At 44.8% G+C, this 27,545-nt stretch overlaps 1 protein-coding gene across 1 annotated transcript; it reads left to right on the top strand.

Annotated features, from left to right (window-relative positions):
* Positions 1-1,578: 1,578 nt before the first annotated feature.
* PRSS23 (serine protease 23) lies at positions 1,579-27,250 on the top strand. Its single transcript, XM_087721066.1, has 2 exons — positions 1,579-2,060; positions 25,625-27,250. Exon 2 carries the CDS (start codon positions 25,638-25,640, stop codon positions 26,754-26,756), a length of 1,119 nt encoding a protein of 372 aa, XP_087577192.1. The 5' UTR covers positions 1,579-2,060; positions 25,625-25,637; the 3' UTR covers positions 26,757-27,250.
* Positions 27,251-27,545: the final 295 nt, after the last annotated feature.

The following is a 27,545-nucleotide window of genomic DNA, read 5'->3' on the forward strand; positions in this document are numbered from 1 at the left end:
CTCTCTCTCTCTTTCCCTCCCTCTCTCTCTCTCTTTTCCTCCCTCCTTCTCTTTCCCTGTCCTTTTCTCTTTCCTTCCCTCCCTCCTTCCCTCTCTCTCTTTTCCTCCCTCCCTCTCTTTTCCTGTCCTTTTCTCCCTCCCTCCCTCCCTCCTCCTCTCTTTCCCCAGCTGGGCCGTTGATCCATTGACCTAGTCGTTGATTAAGAGTGTGTGTCTTTCCATTAGTGGTGCTCCCCGCCCCCCTCCGTTTCCATGGGACTTATTTCCCAGCAAACCCGCTGCCAGGCTGCTGGGGACCCTGGTGCCCTCCTTGGGGAAGGAAAGAGACCCGAATGGCATTCCAAGCGCCATTCATTCCTTTCCCTCCTCGACACCCCCCCCCTGCTCCTGGTTGAATGTCCCCTTCCACAATCCTTAAAACGGAAACAGACAGCAAGAGGCTACTTACTGACCACCTCTCTCCCTCCCTCCCTCCTTCTCCCACTCATTCACTCCCTTCGTCTGTCCTTCTCTCCTTTCCTTTCTCTTTCTCTCCCTCCCTATCCCTGTCCTTCTTTCCTTTCTCTCTCTCTCCCTCATTCACTCCCTCCCTCTCCCTGTCCTTCTCTTTTCCTTTCTCTCTCTATCCCTCCCTCCCTCTCTCATTCACTCCCTCTCTGTGTCCTTCTCTCCTTTCCTTTCTCTTTTCCTCCCTCCCTCTGTCCTTCTCCCCCACTCTCTCTCCCTCCCTGTCCTTTTCTCTCTCTCTCTCTTTCTCTCTCTCCCCCTCTCTCTCACTCATTCACTCTCTCCCTCTCTGTCCTTCTCTTTTCATTTCTCTCTCTCCCTCCCTCTCTCTCATTCACTCCCTCCCTCCGTCCTTCTCTCCCTCCCTCCCCCTCTCTCTCACTTATTCACTACCTCTCCATCCTTCTCTTTTCCTTTCTCTCTCCCTCCCTCCCTCCCATACCCTCCCTCTGTTCTTCTCTCTATTCCTCTTCCTCCCTCTCTCTCCCTCTCTCTCTCACTTATTCACTCTCTCCCTCTCCGTCCTTCTCTTTTCCTTTCTCCCTCCCTCTGCCTCTCTCCTTCCCTCCCTCCCTCTGTCCTTCTCTCTATTTCTCTCCCTCCCTCCCTCTTTCTCTCTCATCCCTCCCTACGGCGACCCTCCTGGGGTCGAGACGGAGCAGGGAAGCCTCCCCAAACGTCGCGCGCTCTTTTAAGGCAGCTCAGGCTGTCCATGGAGCGGCGGGAGGTGAAGCAGGCTGGAGAAAGTGAAACGGCAGAGGGCTGGGATGGAGGGAGGGAGAGGAGAAAGTGGGAGAAAGTGGTCGGAGACGGGGAGGGGGGCTTTCCTGGCCTTTGAGCGAGGGACCAGAGTCCTTTCCTCCATTCCTTTCATGCTGCCACCCCAGGCACGCATGGATTAGTTTTGGGGACCCGAGACAAGCGGCGACTCCGAATCCGCCTCGGGATGCGCAGGGAGGGGCGGGCGGGGTGCACCCAGATGGGGAGGGGAGAAGGGTGGGGGAGGAAAACCGTGACAAAAAGGCTGGGTTAGGTCACAAGGCGCCTGCGCCAGGCTGCCGGCTGCCGAGCCGTCCCCAACTTTTCCTCCGCCTGCCCAGCGCCTCCGCCTCCTTCCCCTTGGCAAGCGGGTCTCAGCCCGGAGCTCGCAGAAGGAGCGCGGCGGAGCTCCCAGCTCTCACCTCCGCCGATCGCGCTCCCTTCTTCCCTCCTCCTGCTCTTCCTCCGGCGCTCCCCTCCCTTCCTCCCACCCAGAAAAAAGAAGACCCCCCGCGGGAGAAAGGCGCTCGCCCATCCCCCGCGGACTCCCTCGCGCGTGGGGAAGGGGCTCTCCCTGCGCTCCTGGGGGAGAAACCCCTCCGGGAAAAAAAAACCCTCCGGTTTTTTTGAAAATTTATTTTGGGGAGGGGGCAGCAGTGCGGGGAAACCCCGCGCGGGATGGGCTTTCCGCGCCCACCTGCCTGATTCGTTGATATCGTCACTTTTCAACCCAGACCAAACTTTGCTTTCAGAAGCCCAGAAAACTTTCGGCGCCCTTAAAAGCTGCGGCGGAGGTAAGTGGCGAAGGAGAGAAAGAGAGAGGCATAGGGAAGGAGGGAGGGAGGGTGAAAGAGAGAGGGAGAGGGAGGGAGGGAGGGAGGGAGAGAAAGAGGATGAAAGGGAAGGGAGAGGGAGGGAGATGGAGAGAGGGAGGGGGAGAGGGAGGGAGGGGGAGAGGGAGTCTGAAAGAGAGGGAGGGATGGTGAAAGAAGGGAGAGGGGGAGAGGAGGTGAGAGGGAAGGGGAAAGAGAGGGGGAGAGAGGGCGGGTGAAAGAAGGGAGAGGGAGGGAGGGTGAGAGAGGGAGGATGAAAGAGAGGGAGGGACGGTGAAAGGAGAGGGAGAGAGGGGGTGAGAGGGAAGGAGAGAGGGAGGGTAAAATAAGGGAGGAGGGGGTGAAACAAGGGAGAGAGGGAGGGTGAGAGGGAGAGAGGGAGAAAAAGAGAGAGGGAGGCAGAGAGAGGGGGAGAGGGAGGGAGGATGAAAGAGAAGGGAGAGAGGGAGGGAGGGTGAGGGAGGGACACACACACACACACACACACACACATATACAGAGCGAGCAGGGTGGGCAGTGGGGACCGGCGCCCCCCCCCCACCCGCAGCTGAGGCCCTGGAAAGTCCCATCCCGCGAGGCTCCCGGGCGATATGGCCAGTGATCAGGGATAATGGGAGGTAGGGTCCAACCGCTATGAAAAGAGCCTCTCTCGCCCCCGCAGCCTGAACCACAACTGCAACACCCTCCCCCCCCCCAATTTGGGTTTTGCATCGAAGCCCCTCAGGGCGCCCTGAGACTTCCCACTGGAAGATCCCTCTTTGCATTGAAAAAGCAGCTGGAAGCCGCCAACAAGGAGGAATTTCCAGGGGCTGCATTTGAGGGCAAAATACCCCGATCGAAGGCGGTCCTCGCTTTCGGCCGCTACCATTGATGGTTGCCGGTGAGACTTCTGGCTGAAACAAACTTCGCTTTTCCCGAAGTGGCCATATTCGGTAATTGGAAAGACGGCTACTTGGTGGTATCAATGAAAGGTGACCAACGAATCCAAGGAACTAGACGGGGGTCAAATTTGATAGCACAGCTAATGCTCTAGAAAACAGAAAGGGCACTTCGAAAGTTTTCAGTAGGTTGGACTGAAATTAACGGGGTGAAAATGACTAGAAACAACAACAAAGTTGTTTTATCTCGTAGTTGTGCACTGCCCAGAGTCCCTTTTGGTGAACTGGGTGGGTGGGTGGGTGGGTGGGTGGGTGGATGGATGGATGGATGGATGGATGGATGGATGGATGGATGGATGGATGGATGGATAGATAGATAGATAGATAGATAGATAGAGATGTGATAAATAAGATGATAGATAGATAGGTAGATAGAAGGATAGATAGATAGATAGATATAATGTACATAGATAGATTGTACATAGATGATAGATAGATAGGTAGGTAGGTAGGTAGGTAGGTAGGTAGATAGATAGATAGATAGATAGATAGATAGATAGATAGATAGATATCATAGATAGATAGATATCGTAAGATATTGTAGATAGATAGATAGATAGATAGATAGATAGATAGATAGATAGATAGATATCGTAGATAGATAGATATCGTAGATAGATAGATATCGTAGATAGATAGATAGATAGATATTGTAGATAGATAGATAGATAGATAAATAGATGATAGATAGATAGATATTGTAGATAGATAGATAGATAGATAGATAGATAGATAGATAGATAGATAGATAGATAGATATTGTAGACAGACAGACAGACAGACAGACAGATAGATAGATTGATAGATGATAGATGATAGATGATAGATGATAGATGATAGATGATAGATGATAGATGATAGATGATAGATGATAGATGATAGATGATAGATGATAGATGATAGATGATAGATGATAGATGATAGATGATAGATGATAGATGATAGATGATAGATGATAGATGATAGATGATAGATGATAGATGATAGATGATAGATGATAGATGATAGATGATAGATAGGGATGGATGGATGGATGGATGGATATATAAAGATATAGATGAAAGGGATGATAATGATGAAGATAGCTAGATGATATAGACATAGATGCTACAATGGTGTGAAAAATGATCATGTCATTTTTTTCAATTGATGTAACTTGGAGCAAACTTTTGAACAAACTTTTTGGCAGCAGCTAAAAAAAGCCAACGCAGTCCTAGGCTTTATTAACAGAGGGATAGAATGAAGATCACATAACTGCATTATAAAGCTTTAGTAATACTGATCACCACAGTATAAAAAAGATGTGGAGACTCTGGAAAGAGAGCAGAGAAGAGCAACAAGTATGATTAGAGAGCTAGAGGCAAAAACATACGAAGAACGGTTGCAGGAATTAGGTATGTCTAGTCTAATGAAAAGAAGGGCTAGGGATGACAAGTTAGCAGTGTTCCAATATTTGAGGAGGTGTCACAAAAGATGAGGGAGCATCAGATTATCTTCCAAAGCAAGATGAGAAATGATGGATGGAAAGTTATCAAGGAGAAGAGCGACCTAGAGATAAGGAGAAATTTCCTAACGGTGAGAGTCTTCAGCTAGCCTTCAGAAATTGTGATGCTCCTCCATCACTGGAGGCTTTTAAGAAGAGATGAGACAACCATTTGTCTGAAATTGTATAGGGTCTCCTGCTTGAGCAGTGGGTTGGACTAGAAGACCTCTAAGTTCCTTTCGAACTCTATTATCCTATGTTACACGAACAGTCACTAAAAAAAAATGTTTGTAAGTTGAGAACCACTTGTGCTTTTTTCCTGCCTGTCTGAACTTACGTTCTGTATACATCTTGAATTATCCCTATATGTGGCTGCCAAAGTTAAAAGCAGTTAATCTCATAACACAGCCTTTAGCCTCCCCCGTCTGATTAAGGCAAGCATTCCCAGAATTCCTCATTAGCAGGGCTGGGAATTCTGGAGGCTGCGATGTTTAGACGGTATTGGAGCGGAGAAATCTGCAGAGACATATTTCATCTTGGATAACGTCCTTCTCTTTCCACTTACCTAAAGTTCAGGGACCCGATTTGTAGGAATTTGCATTTTTCCCCCCTTATTGTTCTTTGAATTTGCTAAGGAATTTAAAAAGCTACTTCTGTAAGATCGAAGTTTGTGTCTCTCTAATATTCTTTCATTGTCTTTTGGGCAGGACACGTATTCAGGGGGAAAATTTTTGCAGGCAAAATCTGGATTTTGCTCTTGGTTACCCTCTCTGTGAGAAAGCTACGTTGTTCTGTGCGTTATTCACCTAGCAAGACTTAGTAGGTACACCGGAAATGAAATTAAGAAGCATGGCATTAAAATTAGGAATGCTTCTTATGATTGCTAAGTCTTGAACAAGCATTCTTTCATGCTTTTAAAAACTGGCGCAAAATAAGGCACCTCTTGCCAGACGTCCATCCCTTATCTTGGCAGCTGATTGCTTGCTATTTGGTGGTATCTCTGGAATTTGCTTTTCTCCAACAGCCCTGTAGAGTAGGCCAGCACAATAGCGCAACATTGCAACGAATGTTATTAGACCAAGATGACTAACTGGCAATTATTCAGACAAGAGCATTTGCAACAATTGTCTAATTCATGCTCTTACCGCTCACATTAAATCATGCGGTTTCTTTGACCTTGGCTGAGGCTTCGGATTCTTAAATCAGAATATGTCTAGAAAATTTTGGCTTATTTGGGAATGCTTGTTTTAAATGTGTTTTTAATGAGGTACAACAGCATATTTTTCCTTCCTAGAGATAAGGGCTTTCTCCGGAAACATACGTTCTTTATGTGAACGTTTTTTGTACTTATTTTAGTTTAATTATACTAAGCCAAGACTAAAACATAACACAACACAACACAACACACACACAAACCTCAAGGAAAAACGGGCAAGTTTTACAGCTGACGTGCAATTTTTCTTAATTTCTTTGAAGGAGTGTCTATTAGTTTCCATGCAGACTGGCCTTAATATTTCCCCCTGATTTTGAGATTATTTCCACTTAAGGAGGCATGTCCTGTTTGGCCCACCGGTTTTGAGTTATTATCTGTTTGTTTCCTAATTTGATTTACACCCTGCTTTTCCAATCTGGCAAGTTCCCAAGGCAATTAATTAAATGAGCCCTTTTGGCTGAAGCATGGTGACCGTTTGCCCAGGAAATCGTTCTCTCTCTCTCTCTACTTGGTGTTTTGCTGAAGTTCTCAAAATACAGGTTTGAGAAGAGGTACTTCAAGAGTAAGTAAAGTCTCCTTCCAGTTGAAGTGGAGTTCTTGCGACTTCATGAACAATAAGGATGGTAGTCTGGAGATTAAATTGTATGATGAACAGTTGAGGGAACTAGGTATAGCTAGTCTATCAAAGAGAAGGATCAGATCAACAGGGTTGGAAACAGGGGTGGATTCCTGCCAGTTCTAACCTCTTCTATAGAAGAGGTTCCACAAATCTCCAGGGCCGTTTAGAACCGGTTCCAGCTCCCTCCCACCGCTTGTCTGCACATCATCAAGATGAAGAGTGAGAGGAGGAATTCTGGGAGTTGAAGTCCACAAGTGTTCAAGTTTGAACACCCCTGGGGTTTTCTTTCCTAAAGGGTTAGGTTTGAGGTTTTATTCAACTTGCATGCCGCCCTATTCCCGAAGGACTTAGGGTGGCTAACAAACCGGAAGGGAAGGGAACAATACAAAAGGAAAAAGAAAACAAAGACAGATAACAGTACAAAACCAGTTTAAAAGGTCTCAACAACCACACCAATTCGAGTGGGGATGGAACTCAACAGCCCCAGGCCTGCCGGAACAGCCAGGTCTTAACGGCTTTATGGAAAACCTGAAGAGTGGTGAGGGCGTGGCTTTGTGGCGTACCAGGGGAAGGATCTTGCAAAATCCCCATTCCCTCCTGATCAGCTGGGACTCGGGAGGCAGAGAATTGATGGGGGCGGGGCCAGTCACAGGTGGTGTTTACAGTTCTCCGAACTACTCAAAATTTCTGCTACTGGTTCTCCAGAACTGGTCAGAACCTGCTGAATACCACCTCTGCTGGACAACCATTTGATTGGGTAAGAAACACCTGACTTGAGCAGGAAGTTGGACTGGAAGACTTCTGAAGTTCCTTCCGGCCCTATCACTCTTTGTTCTATGACAACATGGAATATTTCTTCCTTCCAGGGGATTTTCCCAAATTCTCAGGCTAGTCTAAACCCCTGAGAATCCTTCAAGTTCTCCCATTCAAATAGTCTTTAGGTTTCATCCCGCTTATCTCCTTTGGCTGGAGAAGGGCCTTAAAATATCAGCTGCAGCCAGTTTCTTGGTAGTGGAGCAGATAGAATCTACATAGCGATGGTTGGTAGATCCCACCTTCTTCCCATTTAACTATTGGTCTCTTTTATCCAGTTGTGGTTGTTAATTGTAATGTTTTAACTTTTAATACACATATGTTTTTAATGACTCCTTAGAAAAGACCCTGATGTTGGGAAAGACTGAAGGCAAAGGAGAAGGGAGTGGACTAGAATAGAATAGAATAGAATAGAATAGAATAGAATAGATGGCTTTGATCAAAGAAAAAACAAAGACTTTTATTTCTACTTGGAAACCACTTCTGGACTTTGTGCTTGGGATGGAAATTCTAGAATGGGTGGGGCATCACATTTAATCCACTTTTGTTCTTTTCAAGGCCTTTAGGGCCAAATGGGCATCTTAAGCCTCACAACCACTTAAGGTACCCACTTCACCCTTGGTACACACAACACACCCAAACCTCTCAGCCCTGCTAGATTTTGGAGTGCAATCTTTTTGGCCAGCAGAATTCCACACCCTTGAGGTAAGGCCTGAAAAAATGTATACAGGTAGTCCTGGACTTACGACCACAATTGCACCTGTCTGACACCAGTGAAAGAGGTGAGGACTTCTTACTTACTGGATCGGGTCAGCAACCCGCAGCTCTGGAGCCGCATGTGGCTTTTTCATCCCTCTGCTGCAGCTCCCGGTCGGCACCACAATATTGAGAGGATCTTCCGGTTTGGGGAGTGGAGAAACAGGGCTTGCCAGGAGGAGACTCTATGGCAAGAGGCAGGTTTTCTGGTCAGCTCCACAATTGATAGGGCTTTCAGTTAGGAGAGGTAGAAGAAAAAGGACACTGCGCTAGGAGGAGACTCTATGGTGGGGAAACTGGACTTCCGGTGGGCTCCAGAATTGAACGGGGGGCTTCCGGTTAGGACTTTTGTGGCTCTTTGAGTCTTTAAGGTTGCTGATTCCCTGGATTGGATGTATTCAAGTAGAGGTTGGATGTTCATCTGGTTAGACATGCTTTCATTTGGATTTTTGTACCAAAGAAACATTGAATCCTCTCACCCCGGATGTATTCTTCCAATTCTGTAATTACAGTTTTAGATAATTATAGGGGAGACTTTCTTACTGGTTGCATTATAGGTAGTCCTTGACTTACATCCACAATTGAAACCAAAGTTTTTTGTTTCGAATGTGAGATAGTTGTTAAGTGAGTTTTGCCCCATTTGACAACCTTCCTGTTAAATGAATCCCATGCAGCTGTTAACTTAGTAACCTGACTGCAAAGTGGCTTCCCCATTGAAATTTGTGTGCCAGACGGTCGCAAAAGGTGACCGATTCCATGGACCCTGTAACCGTCATAAATATGAGTCAGTTGCCAAGTCAGAGAGCTCCTGGGGGCTGGGGAGGGCAGAAATGAGCGAAAAAAGACCTGTTTTTTGCCCAATTTTTGCCCCCCCAGCCCCCAGGATCACTCTACAAGCCTCCTAAAGGCTATGCATGCCTTTTAAAAAACAAAAAAACAAAATGGGCCCGTTTTTGCAAAAAATGGGCCGTATTTGGGAGTTCTGCAGAATGCAAAAACTTTTTTTTTTTAATTTGCCTCTTCAAAACCTTGGTGCATCTTATTCTCCGATGCGTCTTATACTTCGAAAAATACGGTACCTGGAGGGTCTGTGGTGCTCAAACATATCCAGGTGTTCCATTGGAGATCAAGCAAGAGGTGTGAAGGGGCAGGCAACCCAAGGGCTGGTTAAGCTTCCTCTGTGCTTCCCACAGTGTTGCGGGAAGCAACTTTTTAATCCTGATTTTCACTAGAACAATGTCCAGAGCAGTGTTTGGCAAACATGCCAACTCTTAAGAGGTGTGGATTTCATATTATTGCATTCTATAGAGCTTATGCAAACATGAATGATATTAAGGCTGCCAATACAGGAACGCTGTCATGAGTGGAAATTTGTGTTTTGTTTTCAATGTTTACATAAGTTTAATAAAAAATATTTTTTTAAAAAAGAGGTGTGGTTTTTACCTTTTAGAGTCTGTCTCTCCCCTTCTTAGCCAGCATGGTCTAGAACAGTGTTTCTCAACCTTGGCAACTTGAAGATGTCTGGACTTCAACTCCCAGAATTCCCCAGCATTCGCTGGCTGGGGAATTCTGGGACTTGAAGTCCAGACATCTTCAAGTTGCCAAGGTTGAGAAACACTGGTTTAGAACAATGTCTATGGGGGATTCTCAGTCATCCAGGTCATGGTTGTCCCAAAAATGATTTTTCGGAAAGACTTCCAGAAAAATCTTTCTGGAAAAAGCACCTTTGGGACTAATTTTTCAATGTTTAGCAGATTAAAACAGCAGCCTCCCCAAACCTTTTGGGCCTCAGGGACCGTTTCCATGGAGAAAGGTTTTTTAACCCTGGACCGGAGGGGGCATGGCTTTGCATGGTGCTTGCATCTCATGGTTAGAACTTCGCTTGTTCCTGTGGACCGGTGGCTAGCATGCCACGGATGGGTAGCCCAGTTGTCATGCCCCCATCAGAGCCTGAATCTGCAGAGGAAGACGAGCAGGAGCTGGAGCGACGGAGATCGAGGGGGGCAGAATTCTTGGCTTCAGAGGAACGTGGGGAGGAGCAGGCCAAGGCAGCCCAGGCCCCCTCAGGATTGGGACAGCTTGGGATGAGGCAGGCAAGGGCCCCTCAGGGAGGAACGGGGGCAGGATGACCGAGAGAGGGAAAGCAGTGGACATGAGGTGCAACGGAGCTCAGGCGATGAGCAAGGACTGCCGTCTCCTGATCCAAGAGCACAGAGGGTGAAGAGAAGGCAGAAACAGCACAGGCTGACCCAATGACTCAGGAGGAAAGCGCCCCACCCCTCTTTATAAGGCACACCTGGGGACTGAGATTTAAGGACATTCTGTGGGGAAGGGCGTTTGTTGGGAACAAATGCTGAATTGGTAAGAGTTTGGTGTGCCGATAAAGACATTTGGAGTTTGTAGAGCTGCTTGATTCTTCCTGATTTTGTGGAATCAGTGCCTTGTTCCTTCCTTCGTGGACTCATTATTTGTTCCTTGTTTGGTGGACTCATTTCCCTGTTCCTTTACTGGGCGCTGTGTGTGTGGGCGTTGTGTATGTGTGTGCACCAGTGGTGGGTTTCAAAATTTTTTAGAACCTCTTCTGTAGGTATGGCCTGCTTTGCGGGAGTGGCTTGCTGGCCATGTGACTGGGTGGGAGTGGCTTGCCGGCCATGTGACTGAGTGGGAGTGGCTTGGCAGTCATGTGACTGGGTGGGCATGGCCAACTTGTAAAATGTGGTGAAACTCACTTAACAACGCTCTTGCTTAGCAACCAAAATGTTGGCTCAGGAACTCTGGTATTTGAAGCACGCAAGTCTTAAAGCTGTCAAGTTACAAGACCCTTTCACCCCTAACCCTTTAGGAAAACAAAACCCCAGGGGTGTTCAAACTTGACAGCTTTAAGACTTGTGGACTTCAACTCCCAGAATTCTTCCTCTCTTCATCTTGATGATGTGCGGACGGGCGGGGGGGAGGGAGACGGAACCAGTTGTAAACGGCACTGTAGATTTGAAGAGGTTAGAACTGGTAGGAACCCACCCCTGGTGCATGCTTTGTTCTGGGACTTGCCTGGGAGTGTTTGAGGGGAAATTTGGAGCATTAAAGGGGAGTTTGAATTCTCAGCTGGCTGTGTGACTTTCATGTAGTGGTGCAATTAATTTTTTTACTACCGGTTCTGTGGGCGTGGCAGTGGAAGGATAATCCCCATTGCCTTCTCACTCCAGGGAGGGGGAGGATACTGCAAAATCTGTATTTCCACCACAATCCAGGGGAAGGATACTGCAAAATCTCCACTCCCACCTCACTCTGGGGCCAGCCAGAAGTAGTATTTGCCAGTTCTCCAAACTACTCAAAATTTCCGCTACCGATTCTCCAGAACCTGCTGAATTTCACTCCTACCTTCAAGTCTTATCCCAGATAATCACACCAATCCACGGATCGGGGCTTGGCGATCACTGGCTTAGAAAACAGGCTGCAGAAAAAACCTTTCCTTACTCCTTCCTATCAATCATTCCCTTCGCCTAAACTAACTGCCTGAGATCATACATCACACTTATCCATAATATATGATATGCTTGATTTTTGCCTAAGTGGATTTTGTCAACTCAATTTTTCGGGTCTGCAGAAGGGCCCAAAGGAGGGGGAAAGAGTGAAACCTACTTGAAGTGCTTTGTTGCCAACTCTGCTCACAACAATGGCCTTGTGGCAAACATTGCATGCGTATGCACATAGTCCTTAACTTAAAACAGTTCATTTAGCGACCATTTGAAGTGAGAACGGCAATTTTTTTAAAAATTACTTGGAGCTCTTTTTCGCATAGCATCCCCCTGGTCATGTGATCAAAATTCAGACGCTTGGCAGCTGATCCATATTTATGACGGTTGCAGTGTCCTGGGTTAGAGGCCAAACCATTAGAAAACACCCACTCTAAAAATTGTGAAACTCCTTGGAAGAATAGACAATATAATAATAACACAACTAGTCCTTAACTTATAGCCATTCATTTAGTGATTGTCTGAAATTCCAGTGGCACTAAAAAAGTAACTTATGACTGCTTTTCACACTTATGACCATTGCAGCATCCCCACGGTCATATGATCAAAATGTGGACATTTGGCAACTGACTCATATTTATGACAATTACAGTGTCCCAGGGTCATGTGGTTTCCTTTTGCGAACTTCGGACAAGCAAAGTCAGTGTGGAAACCAGATTTACTCAACAACCGTGCTTCTAACTTAATCCCTGCAGTGATTCGTTTAACCACTGTGGCAAGAAAGGTCATTAAAATGTGGCAAAAGCTCACTGAAGCACCATTTTGTTTAGCAACAGAAATTTGGGGCTCGGTTGCGGTTGTAAGCCCAGGACTGCCTCTTCGTAAAGGACGGTTGTGTCACGATGTCATAGTGCAATCTCATCATTTTGACGAGATTATAGCTCGTTGCTGATGCTCCTCAATGCAACTCTTGTCGTTTGTAAATTATGGCTTAGACGAGGGGTCGGCAAACTTAAAGACTCATGGTATTGGACCTGGGTACTTGAAAGACCACCTGCTGCCAATTACCTCCAATAGACCGATTAGATCCCACAGATTAGGCCTCCTCCGAATCCCATCTGCCGGCCAGTGTCAACTGGCGACTACCCGGAGGAGAGCCTTCTCTGTGGCTGCTCCGAACCTCTGGAACAAGCTCCCCGTGGAGATTCGAACCCTCACCACCCTCCAGGCTTTCCGCAAAGCCCTTAAAACCTGGTTGTTCCGACAGGCCTGGGGCTAAAGAGCTGTTGCCCCCGTCTCGAATGGTATGACTGTTGTGAGTTTTAAATTATATATTGTTATGTTGTTTTTTTTTAAATCTTTTGTCTGTATCCCCCTCCCCGGTTCGGGTTGTGAGCCGCCCTGAGTCCCCTTCGGGGGAAAAGGGTGACATAGAAATTTAATAATAATAAACTGAAACTGACTCAAAGAGCCACAAAGGTCCTAACTGGAAGCCCCCCGTTCAGTTCTGGAGCCAACTGGAAGTCTGGTTGCCCCACTATAAAGTCTCCTCCCAGCACGGTGTCCTTTCCCCCCTGCCAACCGGAGGTTCGGTTCCTCCACCATAGAGTCTCCTCCTGGTGCAGCATCCTTTTTCCTCTACCTGTCCTAACTGAAAGCCCTATCAATTGTGGAGATGACCATAGAGTCTCCTCCTGGTGCGCTGTGCTTCCCCTTACTCCCAAACGGAAGCTCTTCTCAATATTGTGGTGCCAATCAAACCATCGACAGGGAGCCGCAGCAGAGGGATGAAAGAGCCACATGCGGCTCCAGATCCTGGGGTTGCCAGTAAGTAGGAGGTCTCCTCACCTCTTTCAATGGTGTCAGAAAGGCTCAATTGCGGTCATGTCCAGGACTATCAGTATACATTTTTGCAAGCCTTACCTCAAGGGTGTGGAGTTCTGCTGGCCAAAAAGATTGCACTCCAAAATCTGGCAGGGTAGGAAGGTTTGGGTGTGTTGTGTGTTCCAAAGGTGAAGTGGTTGTGAGGCTTAAGATGCCCATTTGGCCCTAAAGGCCTCCAAAAGAACAAAAGTGGCTTCTCTCAAAACTGTGGCACTGATCGGCGACACGGAGCCACAGCAGAGGGATGAAAGAGCCACATGCAGCTCCAGAGCCGCCGGTTGCTGACCCCTGGCTTAGAGCAATATGCAGACCCAGGCATTTGTGGCTTACATAACTCATGGTTAAACCCTCCTGACAGGGTGGTTGTGGGAATCGGTCCATTGTTAACAGGCTTGGATTTTTGCCTGGTCTTTCTGACGTGCCAAATATCTGTCGAGTGATTTTTCTTTTCCTACTGGGCACCGAAGTAGTTCGCGATGTAACTATCACCACTGCTCCAAAACAACAATTTTACAACTGTATTCATTCAAATGGGGCCCAAGCTTCCAAGGTATACACTAGATGTGTGATCGAATCAGTTTGGTCTTTGGTTATAAATGTGGACATTTCTTTGGCAGGGCTGCATTTGGTGTCGGTGGGAAATGTATCCTTGTGGTTTGAGAATTTGAGGGTGGAACTCGGTTTATAGGTCTAATTTCGCTGGGTCTGTTTTTCATTTAGATATTTCCAGAGCGTTACATTAAATGGTACCTTTGGAGAAAAATTAATGTTTAACTTCTTATCTGAAAGACTGTAAACAGACCCAAATTCGTTCTCCAATCCATTCTCCCCCAAAAGCCTTTTTGGTTTGGCAAATAGCATGTTTTCCTTCTTTTTGGTTGCTGACTGAGGTATGCTGAAGCAATAGAACATGACAGAGTAACAGAGTTAGAAGGGGCCTTGGAGGTCTTCTAGTCCAACCCCCTGCTTAAGTAGGAAACTCTATAGCATTTCAGAGAAATGGTTGTCCAATCTCGTCTTAAAAACCTCCAGTGTTGGCTGCTCCAACAACTTCTGGAGGCAAGACATTCCACTGATTAATTGCTCTTAACAATCAGGAACCTTCTCCTTAGTTCTAGGTCACTTCTCTCCTTGATTAATTTCCATCCATTACATCTTCAGGTGCTTCAAAGAATAGTTTAACACACACACACACCCCTCTTTTGGGGGGCAGACTCTTAGATATTGGAACACTGCTATCTGTCACCCCTAAATTTCCTTTTCACTAAACTAGACATACCCAATTCCTGCAATCATTCTTCATATGTTTTAGTCTTCTAATCAGAGGTGGTATTCAGCCAGTTCGGACCGGTTCAGGTGATAGAATCATAGGGCTGGAAGGGACCTCAAAGGTCTTCTAGTCGAACCTCCTGCTCAAGGCGGGAATCTAATACCATTCCCAGTCAAACGGTTGTCCAATCTACTTTTGAAAACCTCCAGTGATGGAGGACCCACGACTGCAGGAGGCAAGCTGTTCCACTGATTAATTGTGCTCGCTGTCGGGAAAAAATTCTCCTTGTTTCTAGGTTAGATAAGAGATGAGGAACAAATGTCAAGAGGTAAAATTTGCTCTTTGAATGAGATAACAAACTATGTACTTAAAGCTGAGTGGGAAAGGAGGAATGGGATGGGATGGGACAGAAGAGGGCTAGAATAGAATAGAATAGAATAGAATAGAATAGAATAGAATAGAATAGAATAGAATAAGGAACAGATCAGAACAAAATAGAATATAGAACAGAATAAAATAAGGAATAGAATAGAATAAAATAAGGAACAGAATAGAATAGAATATAGAACAGAATAGAATAAGGAACAGAACAGAATAGAACAGAATAGAATAAGGAATAGAATAAAATAGAATAAAATAAGGAACAGAAGATAATAGAATAGAATAGAATATAGAACAGAACAGAATAAGGAATAGAATAGAAGAAGGAATAGGATAGAATAGAGTAGAACAAAATAAGGAACAGAACAGAATAGAATAGAATATAGAACAGAATAGAATAAGGAATAGAACAGAATAGAATATAGAACAGAACAGAATATAGAATATAGAATGGAATAAGGAATAGAACAGAATAAAATAAGGAACAGAACAGAATAGAATAGAAATAGAACAGAATAGAATAAGGAATAGAATAGAATATAGAACAGAATATAGAATATAGAATAGAATAAGGAATAGAATAGAATAAAATAAGGAACAGAACAGAATAGTATAGAATATAGAACAGAATAGAATAAGGAATTTTCATGCTTTTCACACTTATGACCTTTGCAACATCCCCTTGGTTTCAGGATCAAAATTCAGACCGTTGGCAGCTGGTTCCTATTTATGTCGATTGCAACGTCCCTGAAGTCGTGTGATCCCCTTTTGCGACTTTCTGACAATCGAAGTCAATGGGAAAGCCAGATTCACTTAACAACCTGCGTTACTAACGTAACAACTGCCGTGATTCACTTAACCACTGTGCAACGTTCACTTAACAAGGGACTTGGACTAGAAGACCTCCAAGGTCCCTTCCAACTCTGCTATTCTGTTATTCTGTTAAGTTGACGAGTTTGGGGCATGTGCCGTATTTTTCAGAGTATAAGACGCACCTTTTACCCCCCCAAAAAGAGGATGAAAATCTGGGTGCATCTTATACACTGAATAGAAGCATTTTTGGCCTCCCGAAACTCCACCCCCTTTGCAAAAATGGCACTGGATAGCCTTTAGGAGGCTTCCAGAGTGCTCCTGGGGGCTGGGGAGAGCAAAAATGAGCGGAAAACGGGCTGTCTTTTGCTCGTTCCCCCCCCCAGTCCCCAGGAACAATCTACAAGTTTCCTAAAGGCTATGCATGCCCCCCCCTTTTTTTTTTTTACAAAAAACGGGCTATTTTTGGGAGGTCTGCAGAGTGCAAAAACTTTTTTAAAAAATGTGCCTCTTCAAAATCATGGTGCATCTTATACTCCAACAAATACGGTATATCCATTCAGAGGATGCTGGAGAACATTCTCCACTTCGATTCAATCCCAGCATCTGGTAGGAGATCTATTACAGTTGACAAGCAAACATCACTGTCATCCATCTCATAAGATGTGAAGGTTGGTTTCTTCATTGTTAAATGTTTCCAGCTTCTATATTATATCCAATTCTTTTCCAGCTCGTATGCAAGGTCTTTTTTCAAAGAGAAGGAAGAGGAGGGGGGGGGGATCAAGCCAGACTAAGTCATTCAACTTGCCCTGCCAGCTGCTAACCCAATAATATCACAATCCTATTATGTTTGCGTGTGGGGTGTGTGTGTGCAGTTGAGCCCCATATATCTGATATGCAACTACTGTATTTGCTGGCACATAGCCCATACGCTTCCAGATAGCTTTGGGTGTTTTGCCCCCTGGCACATCTCCTCTTGTAACCCTCAAAGCAGTCGAGCTTTGGGGTAAAAGGGATCCATGAGCCAGCTGCAGTTTTGTAGAATCATTCCCATGGATCGGTTGTAATTGATATAGCTTATGTTTTTAAAAATCCCCCGTACTCCCAGGTTTTAGAAGGGGGAATTTGGCTCCCTTGGTTGCACCCTTAACTAGCCGCAGAAAAGGCTTGCTTCACTTGGCAAAGGTAGAAGAGAGTTGGGGGGTCGGTTTACACCAGTGGTGGGTTTCAAATTTTTTTAGAACCCCTTCTGTACGTGTGGCCTGCTTTGTGGGAGTGGCTTGCCGGCCATGTGACCGGGTGGGACCGGCTTGGCAGCCATGTGACTGAGTGGGCGTGGCCAACTTGTAAAATGTGGTGAAACTCACTTAACAACACTCTTGCTTAGCAACCAAAATGTTGGCTCAGAAACTCTGGCATTTGAAGCACGCAAGTCTTAAAGCTGTCAAGTTACAAGACCCTTGCACCCCTAGCCCTTTAGAAAAAAAACCCAGGGGTGTTCAAACTTGACAGCTTTAAGACTTGTGGACTTCAACTTCCAGAATTCCTCCTTTCGCTTTTCATCTTGATGATGTGAGGACGGGCAGGGGGAGGGAGCTGGAACCGGTGCTAAACAGCACTGTAGATTTGTGGAACCTCTTCTACAGAAGAGGTTAGAACTGGCAGGAACCCACCCCTGGTTTACACTCTACCGTTGGTTTTAGGAATCTCTTTCTCATCCCCATCGTGATCCATTTCCCACTACCATCTACTGTCTTCCGTGGAAAAACTGCTTCAGTTGCGAGCTGTAATGGAGATTATGGCTTTCAGACTCCGTTGCCCTCTTAGGAATTCTATCCAGGGAGTTGGTTTGGAAAAGGACCTCCTAAATAATGGCTTAAAAAGAAAGAAAACAGGACGCACAACATGCTGTCCCTTGTTGAAAATCGATTCATGGCATGATTGAGGTAGGTATATACATAGACAGACAGACAGACAGATGAATATGAGAGAGAGAGAGATGATGATGATGATGAGAGATAGATAATGATAGATAGATAGATAGATAGATAGATAGATAGATAGATAGATAGATAGATAGATAGATAGATAGGATAGGATAGGATAGGATAGGATAGGATAGGTAGGATAGATGATAGAGATAAATAGATGACAGATATCAAGATAAATGATAGATGATAGATGATATGGATAGATAGATGATAGATAATGATAGAGATAGATAGATAGAGATCGATCGATCAATCGATTGATCGATAGATAGAGATAGATAGAGATAGATAGATAGATAGATAAGAGAGACAGAGAGAGAGAGAGAGATGCGTTTCACAAAACTCAGTTCCATTGTATGCACACATCTTTTGAATTCTTCCTTTGTGCCTTCACTGATTTGTAGCGAGGTCCTGCTTTTAGGGTATTTTAGGGTGTCAGGCTCTGGAAAACCAAAAGGAGTTGTTGAAATTCTTCTAAGCAGTTTCTTTTACTGTTCCTCACCTACAGACAGAGATCTTGCCAAACTAAAGTAGAACTTCCTTCATCCTTTAACACATACTCTTGGAACTATTAGGGAGGAACCATCTTCACCAGTGGTGGGTTCCAGATCCTGTTGCAACCAGTATGGTGCAACAGAGCCCGGTGTCCACCACATGAATGTGTGCAGCACACGCTTACCTCCTGCGATGCCTCCGCGATGCTCCAGCTGCTCAGCGGAGTGTTGTGCAGGCGCCGTATGCTCCGTGTGCTGAAGCTCTGAAGAGCTCAAATACAGGTAAGGAGGGCGGGCGGGTGGACCCTCCGGAGCACCGTACAGGAACGGTACCCGGTGCTCCCGGCAGGCACTGGTATGCCCATACCGGGACCTACTGCCTGCAACCCGCCACTGATCTTCACTCTCTTTCTCCCACACAGGATATTTAAGTTGCATTGTCTCTTGCTCCTCCAGAAGGCCCTCCCTCCCTCCCTCCCTCCCTCCCTCCTAGGAATCCAGACTACATTCCGCCACAGTGAGTTATCAATGCTGGCTATACCACAGTGATAGCGAACCTTTTCGGCACCAAGTGCAGAAAAGGGAGCAGCCGCGTGTTCATCAGGGCCTCAACCCAGAAGAGGAGCTGCCCAGGGCGCATGCGCGCGCCAGAAAATGAATTTCTGGTTTCCGGCGTATGCAGGCCCGCTAGCCAGCTATCTTCCAGTTACTGGCGGGATGATCAGCTGGCTGGCACGCACTCTCACAATGGAAAACGGAAGACCAGCTCTTCCAGTTTCTGGCACGGCCGCATGCACAAAGACAGCTGATCGTTGCGCACGCATGTACACCAGAAACTTGGAAAAGGAACGAGAAATGCCATGTATGCCTGGCGACATGGCTCTGCATGCCACTTTGGGTATACATGCCATAGGTTTGCCATCACAGCTGTGTCATAACCCCCAAATAACAAATTAATGAACATAGGCCTTATTGATTGTATGAGCTTTTCACTCTGGGATGCTCCTGACCCACAGTTGGGAACTTATGCTTGGACCTGGTGGGTTCTGACATATGCCGATAGATCCCTCCCTGGACTGCAGGTCTTTCCGTTTTGTCTACTCCTAAGCCTTGACACCAGAGGTGGGTTCCTACCAGTTCGCACCTATTCGGTAGAACCGGTTCGTCAAATCTACCGAACCGGTTAGAAGAGGTTCCACCAGTGGACCCGGAAAGCAAGCCACACCTACAGAAGAGGTTCCAAAAATTTTTGAAACCCACCACTGCCACAGAGAGAGAGAGAGAGAGACAGAGAGAGAGAGACAGACAGACAGACAGACTGACACAGAGAGAGAGAGAAAGAGAAAGAAAGGAAGAAATAAATAAATAAAAAAAGAAAAAAGAAAGAAAAAGAGTGAGAGATAGATGAAAGAAAAAAAGAAAAAAGAACAAAGAGACAAAAGGAAGGAAAGAGAGAGAGAGAGAAAGAAAGAAAGAAAGAAAAAAGAAAGAAAGAAAGAAAACACATGGCTGGCAAGCCACTCCCACCAGGTCACATAGCCGGCAAGCCACTCCCACAAAGGAGGCCACACCCACAGAGTAGGTTCCAAAATTTTTTGAAACCCACCACTGCGTGACACCCACAGCTAAACTTCAGAAGTGATAATAATAAGCGATGATATGAAGAGAAGCTGGAGAGTGCCAATTTTCTTATGATCAAAATATACACTCAATCCCCCATCCCTGCCTGGGCGGGGATGGGGGAAAAGAAGATTTAAAACCTTACATTGTTTAGGGCACTTATCCAACATTAGCTGGCTGAAAATAATGGTGGGTTTAAGAATGAAAATGTACTTCTTCTTTTTCTTTTTTTTGCTGAATTGGAAAAACATCCATTTGATATTATTCATTCTGTAAATTGCGTTCTCCGTCAAGGCAATAGATGCCTGGGGGCAATGCAGAAATAATCATAAGAACTTTTATCATAACTTCGGGAAGTATTGAAGCAAAACCACAGATAAGGTCAAGGGGAGGCCAATGAATAAAGCAACACGGTGCCTTTCTTATGCAAATTCAACTCTTTAGTACATGGAGCATGTCAGGCCTATAGAAAGTGTGCAGACCTTACATCACAAAGGGAGGATGCTGTCATCATTTGGAACACTGCGGGTAATTCGCTCTGTGGCAAGCCACACATTTTACAGCAGTATCCCCCCCCCCCCCCCAAATCACATCACAATGAAAGCTACGGCATTGCGTAAAACAGTGTTTCTCAACCTTGGCAACTTGAAGATGTCTGGACTTCAACTCCCAGAATTCCCCAGCCAGAATTCTGGGAGTTGAAGTCCAGACATCTTCAAGTTGCCAAGGTTGAGAAACACTGGCATAAAACATATTGGTAGTCCTCAACTTACAACATTTAGTGACAGTTTCTTTTTTTTTTAAAGTTTTTTTTATTGAATACAAATTAAAACATTGGACGCTGTGTAACCGTCCTGGCGAAATCTATGCCATACGCGCTAGGATATAAAGTTATACATTGTAACCACCCGGCTTTTTAACATTTGATCTATTCCGTGTTTACAAATATAGAAATATCATATTTCCAACCATGTGGCTTTGTGTTTCTCTTATGCATTTTCTCTATTATAGTTTCATACATAATTCTAGTCTCCATTTGATGAATCTTAGCCATTGCCTATTTTGGGTCTTTCCTTTATTGCCCCAACTATCGATAAAATTTATTCCAGATGTGATAATATCCTGATTCATCTTTTTTCTTCAATTCCCATGTCAGTTTATCCATATACATACATACATACATACATACATACATACATACATACATACATACATGTATGTAATGTTACATTTGTGCTGATAAATAAATAAAGGGAGACTAGTATAGATCTATTTCAAGCTATTTAGCTCTCATCAGCTAGCCATACCCTTACTGGGATTTGAATCTATGCTGTATTACATATTAAGCAGTTGTGTTAACCACTAAGCCACAAGGTTCTCCTTCTTTATCAGCTGAGCCAGGGAAATAGGTATGTATTTAGTGTCACAACCCCTGGTGTGCCCAAATATGGGAGGAAGCATACTGCTTCCTTTCTCTGTCTATCGGCTCGTCACAAGAGACCATCACGACAGAAAGCCATTATTTTTACTGTTTCCTTTGTTACATTTGTATTGCATTTGTGCTGATAAATATGTTTGTGTGTGTGTGTGTGTGTGTGTGTGTGTTATTATCATTATCCCTCCTTTATTTGACTATATCCTGCATTATATCAAAGAGATGTCCAATCTAGAACTAAGGAGAAATTTCCTGACAGTGAGGACAATTAATCTGGAATGGGTTGCCTCCAGAAGCTGTGGGCGCTCCATCAATGGAGGTTTAGTCTCTCCTGCTTGAGCAGGGGTTGGACTAGAAGACCTCCAAGGTGCCTTCCCACCCTATTATTCTACGTTCCCTGATTAGGAGACTGGAGACTAAAACATACAATGAATGGTTCCAGGAACTGGGCATGGCTACTCTAGTGAAGAGAAGGACCAGGGGAGACATGAGAGCAGCCTTCCAATATTTGAGGGGCTGCCACAGAGAGGAAGGGGTCAAGCTATTTTCCAGGGCACCTGAAGGCCGGATGGATGGAAACAATGGATGGAAATTGAACAAGGAGAGATTCAACCTAGAAATAAGGAGGAAGTTTCTGACAGTGAGAGCAACCAACCAATGGAACAGAAGTTGCCTTCGGAAGTTGTGGGAGCTTTACAATGGAAGCTTTCAAGAAGAGACTGGACTGCCATCTGTCAGAAATGGTGTAGGGTCGCCAGCTTGGGTGGGGGGGGGTTGGACTAGATGACCTACAAGGTCTCTTCCAACTCTGTTCATTTGTAATATGTAGTGATGCATTATATACCTTACCACATTCCAATGAATTTTTTCGTTCTTCCCCTAGTGCCAGGGACCATTTCTGTATGTTCCATTCATTTGCGGCATTTCAAGAATTAAGCTAAGCCGCTCCAACTATTTTTGATTTAACTCCAGCTGGTTTAAATATGCATAAGATGCATCTAATGGCGATGGGTTGTTTGAATAAGCCTGACCAGGGAGTGGGCGAGATTCCCCCCCCCCCGCTTTGCTGTGGGAATTCGGATGCCTGTGGTGCTTTAGCTGCCTGGCTAATTTTCAAATTAAATTTTCATTCCCCACTCCTCTCTCTCAATCCTGCTGTTTTCATGCATTTTTTGTTCATTGCTACTGAGCAGTTGTCTTTCCTCTTGGGTATTCACAATGCTTTGACTCATGTGGCATTGATTCCACACACACACACACACACACACACACATCGCTCCATGATGAGTAGAAATGTGGGTAGCGGTTTTGAATTTCACGATGTTTGGGCAGCCTCTTGGAAATGGGCAACCCAATCGTGTGGAGGTTCTCAAATTGTGGCTTGAGACACCTCCAGGGGGGTTGCGGGCAATTTAAAAGGGTGGGACTGGGTGGGTTGCAAAAAAAAGTTTAAACATTGCCTTGAGCATCATGCGGCATTTCGGACGTCTGATTATTAATAATTTACTGCTCCGTTTTCAATAGAATAGAAGAGAAGGGAATAGGAGAAGAGAATACAGAATAGAATAGACTAGACTAGACTAGAATAGACTAGACTAGACTAGAATAGAATAGAATGGCTAGAATAGAGAATAGAATAGGTAGAATAGAGAATAGAATAAAATAGAATAGAATAGGAGAAGAGATAGAGGATAGACTAGAATAGAATAGAATAAAATACAGAATAGAATAAAGAATAGAATAGAATAGGTAGAATAGAGGATAGAATAGGTAGAATAGCGAATAGAATATAAGAGAAGAGAAGAGATAAGAGGAATAGAATAGGAGAAGAGAATAGAGAATAGAATAGAATAGAATAAGAAATAGATTAAAGAATAGACTAGAATAAAATATGAGGCTGGAATAGAATAGAGATTAGACTAGACCAGAATAGAATAGAATACAGAATAGAATATAGAATATAGAATAGAATAGAATGGATAGAATAGAGAATAGAATAGAATAGAATGGGTAGAATAGAGAATAGAATAGATTAGAATAGGTAAAATAGAGAATAGAATAGAATAGAATAGAATAGAATAGAATAGAATAGAATAGAATAGAATAGAATGGGTAGAATAGGAGAATAGAATAGAATTGGTAGAATAGAGAATAGAATAGAATAGAATAGAATAGAATAGAATGGGTAGAATAGGAGAATAGAATAGAATGGGTAGAATAGAGAATAGAATAGAATAGGTAGAATAGAGAATAGAATAGAATGGGTAGAATAGAGAATAGAATAGAATGGGTAGAATAGAGAATAGAGTAGAATAGAATAGAATGGGTAGGATAGAGAATAGAATAGGAGAAGAGAATAGAGTAGAGAATAGAATAGAATACAGAATAGAATAAAGAATAGAATAGAATAGGTAGAATAGAGAATAGAATAGAATAGAGAATAAACTAGACTAGACTAGAGAATAGAATAGAATAAAATAGAATAGAATAGATAGAGTTGGAGGGAATCTTGGAGGTCTTCTAGTCCAGCCCCCTGCTCAAGCAGGAGATCCTATACCATTTCAGACAAATGTTTATCCAATCTCTTCTTAAAAACCCCTAATGATGGAACATCCACAATTTCTGGAGGCAATTGTCTTTACTGTTAGAAAGTTTCTCCTAATTCCAAGTTGCTTCTCTCTTTGATTGGTTTTCAACCATTATTTCTTGTCTCGCCTTCTGCCACTTTGGAGAATAGCTTGACTCCCTCTTCTTTGGGGCAGCCCCTCAAATATTGGAATACTGCTATCATGTCACCCCTAGTCTTTCTTTTCTTTAGACTAGCCAAACCCCAAACCTGGAACGCAATGCAATGCAATACAATACGTGTGATTAGACACCTAGAATTTGTCTCTGGTTCAGAAACTCTCAGTGTACATGGAAAACAAGGCAATAATAATCATAATTTCAAAATAATCATAATCACAATAATGATACCAATAGAAAAGATAGTGAAACAAGAGAAACATGAATTCTGTGAAAATCAGCCCACAGCTGGATTCTCGGATTATTACCAAGCTACAGAGGGTTACTTTCAGATGAACTTCTATCTGTGAATTTTATGAAACGTTTACGTTTATCTGCCGAAATACCCTGCTGTGTCCAGAATGTTTACAGTTTTGAATTTTGCTGTGTTTAAAGCAAAATATTTTGTGGCTGGGGAGGTGTATGTGAGTGTGTGTTTGTTTGTGTGGGGTGGAGCTGGAATGCGCGATGTATGCCCTGATCCACTGAAACAGAGTGCAAGCTACACATGAATTTTCAGAGGAGGATTTCGAATGGTTTCTGATTCTTTTAGCAGTAGCTGTACTTCTGGAAGGCTGGTACACGTTACAGGTGGTCTCAGCTAACGAGCATACTTGAGTTCACAGTCTCAGTTGCAAGTTGTGAGTGTTGTTAAGCAGTGTTAGGTAAGCTCCCCATTGGGAGAGCGAGTACGTTCAGCGAAGCGTTGTGAGAGGTGTGTTGGAAAACACACAAACCAGCATACAGAGACACTGCAGTTTAAATAGACTTTTACTTTCGTGGAAATAGAGGTATCAGAGTCCATCAAACAGTCCAAGTCATACACGGATAATTCAGTCAGTCATCAATGTCTTTCAGTTAAGGGATAATCCAAATAACATAGTCCATAATCATACAAACAGTCTGGTACTCAAAGTTTGCTAGCAGTTGCAAAACTTACAATACCTCACGGCACTTTCTAACAGCCCACTTCCAAAACACTCAGATCAGATCAGCTCAGCATCTAACAAACAGAGAGCTAACAGTCGTTCTGGCTCCCTCTTATGGCTGATTGAGGAAAAACAGCAACCAATCACATTTTACAGTATGATTTAAAGAAACAGGTACAACATTGTTACATGATTTATATATTGCCAACCCAACCGTTAGATTATATTCCTAACAATACCTTCACTTAATAGTGGTTAAGTGAAGACTCTGGTCATAAAGTGAACACTTTGGTCGTTAAGCAGGCAGTGTAATCATTAAGCGAATCCATTGTTGACTATCCCTCTGCTGATGCAGCCTGAGACTGCATTGGCTTCTTTGACAGAGCAGCACACTGCTGTCTCCTATTTAAGCGATTATCCATTATGAGTTTGAGTCCCTCATTCTCGGGCCCTTGAATTTAAAGTCTCTACCTTCATTAAGTCCCAGCTCCAGGTTGTAATAACTGAAGTGGGAAGCAAGTACGGATCTATTCTGTTGCTGGTCAACCAAAACTTTATTTCTTCAGGACTGAAGTAGAATAGTTGTTAATTCTTTACTCGTTAATCGTAACACTCTTCTTCTTTCTCTCCAGATCCTTGCTCATCATGGTCGCCTTACCAGGCTTTCTCCTACTCCTATGGATAGTAAAAGGAGTTATGCCCTCGCATCCTCATGGGAAGCCAACTTGGCCAACCTACAAGGTGCCCGTCATTCTGCCCCAATTAACCATCCCTTTAGACAAGCCGCACTTTGACGCCAAAGCCCAGCTGGAAGTGGTCTCCCCTTGCGGCCCCTCTTGCCACAAGCGTTCCCCACTCCCAACGTACGAAGAAGTGAAAGATTATTTGTCTTATGAGACGTTGTACTCCAACGGATCCCGCACCGAAACCGAGGTCGGCATCTACATTGTTAGCAGGACCAGCACAGGGGGGCAGAGCCGATCGCGGACAAAGAGGCAAATCTACAGCTATGACACCAGGTTTAGTATTTTTGGCAAGGAATTCTTGCTGAATTACCCATTTTCTACTTCCGTGAAGTTGTCCACGGGGTGCACCGGAACGTTAGTGGCAGAAAAACACGTCTTGACGGCTGCTCATTGTATCCACGATGGGAAGAGTTACGTCAAGGGAGCCAAGAAGCTACGGGTTGGGTTCCTGAGACCCAAGCCGAAAGATGGCGTCAAAAGGACCAACAACAGTAGCGCTCCCGAGCCCGAGAAAATGAAGTTCCAGTGGATTCGGGTGAAACGGACACATGTTCCTAAAGGATGGATCAAAGGGAACGCTAACGACATTGGCATGGATTACGACTACGCCCTGCTGGAGCTCAAGAAACCTCACAAGCGGAAGTTCATGAAGATTGGAGTGAGCCCAACAGCACGCCAGCTGCCCAAAGGAAGGATTCACTTCTCGGGCTACGACAACGATCGGCCTGGGAATTTGGTTTACCGGTTCTGTGACGTCAAAGACGAAACCTACGATCTCTTGTATCAGCAGTGCGATGCCCAGCCGGGAGCCAGCGGTTCCGGAGTCTACGTGAGGATGTGGAAGAAACAGAATCACAAATGGGAGCGTAAAATTATAGGGATATTCTCTGGCCACCAGTGGGTGGACAACAATGGATCCCCCCAGGACTTCAACGTGGCCGTTCGTATCACACCCCTCAAATACGCACAGATTTGCTTCTGGATCACGGGGAACTACCAACAGTGTAGAGATGGATAGAGCCAATTGAGGTCCCAAAGAGGCTTCGGCGGCTTGCTGGGGAGGGGGCAGGAAAAAGGGGGAGGCACGGTGGAAAGTGTACGCTTAACTGCTCTGTGGGCACAGTTCTGTTTTTAGAAATGCCAGGCGGCAGAAGTTGACCAAGAGTTCAACCAGGTTAGTGTTTGCAAATAAGCACAGTGTCCACGCCATGACACAGATCCTGGACCTTTGCATAGTTTTCGCCTTAGGGTAAGCAATAGGTGAGATATACAAGGTTTGAGGCTCAAGCAAAGTATCTGCGTCTCTCTTCTGCACCCTCTTTTAGGATGGGCCATCGTTCACCAACGGGGATGCTGATTGTCTGGCTTTTACATCATTCATGTAGCACAGGATTGGCTAGGCCTGATGGGAGGATAACTGGACAGACACACAGGCATCTGTTCTTAAATCCAGTGACGCCAAAAAAGCAAATAGTAGATTGTGACATCACAGTGCGAGCTCTGTGCTTCTGGATGTGTAGGCATTAATTTACTTTGGGATGTCATGACACACTTTTCACCAGTCCCCCTTCCTCTGTGGTTGGAGATTTTCCAACAGTGGTGCTTCTTCTCCTTCTCTTCCTTCTCTCTCTCCTCCTCCTCCTCCTCCTCCTCCTCCTCCTCCTCCTCCTCCTCCTCCTCCTCCTCCTCCTTTCACCATTCCCCCTTCCTCTGTGGTTGGAGATTTTTCACAGTGGTCCTCCTCCTCCTCCTCCTCCTCCTCCTCCTCCTCCTCCTCCTCCTCCTCCTCCTCCTCCTCCTTTCACTA

This window comes from Thamnophis sirtalis, unplaced genomic scaffold (genome assembly GCF_051295495.1).
Source record: "Thamnophis sirtalis isolate CommonGarterSnake01/CBP01778 unplaced genomic scaffold, rThaSir2_p1.2 scaffold_8, whole genome shotgun sequence".
NCBI classification, from domain to species: domain Eukaryota; kingdom Metazoa; phylum Chordata; class Lepidosauria; order Squamata; family Natricidae; genus Thamnophis; species Thamnophis sirtalis.

What these genes read in the sequence shown, in the direction of transcription:
- PRSS23 (XM_087721066.1), top strand. Translation starts at nt 25,638, where the DNA reads ATGGTCGCCTTACCAGGCTTTCTCCTACTCCTATGGATAGTAAAAGGA.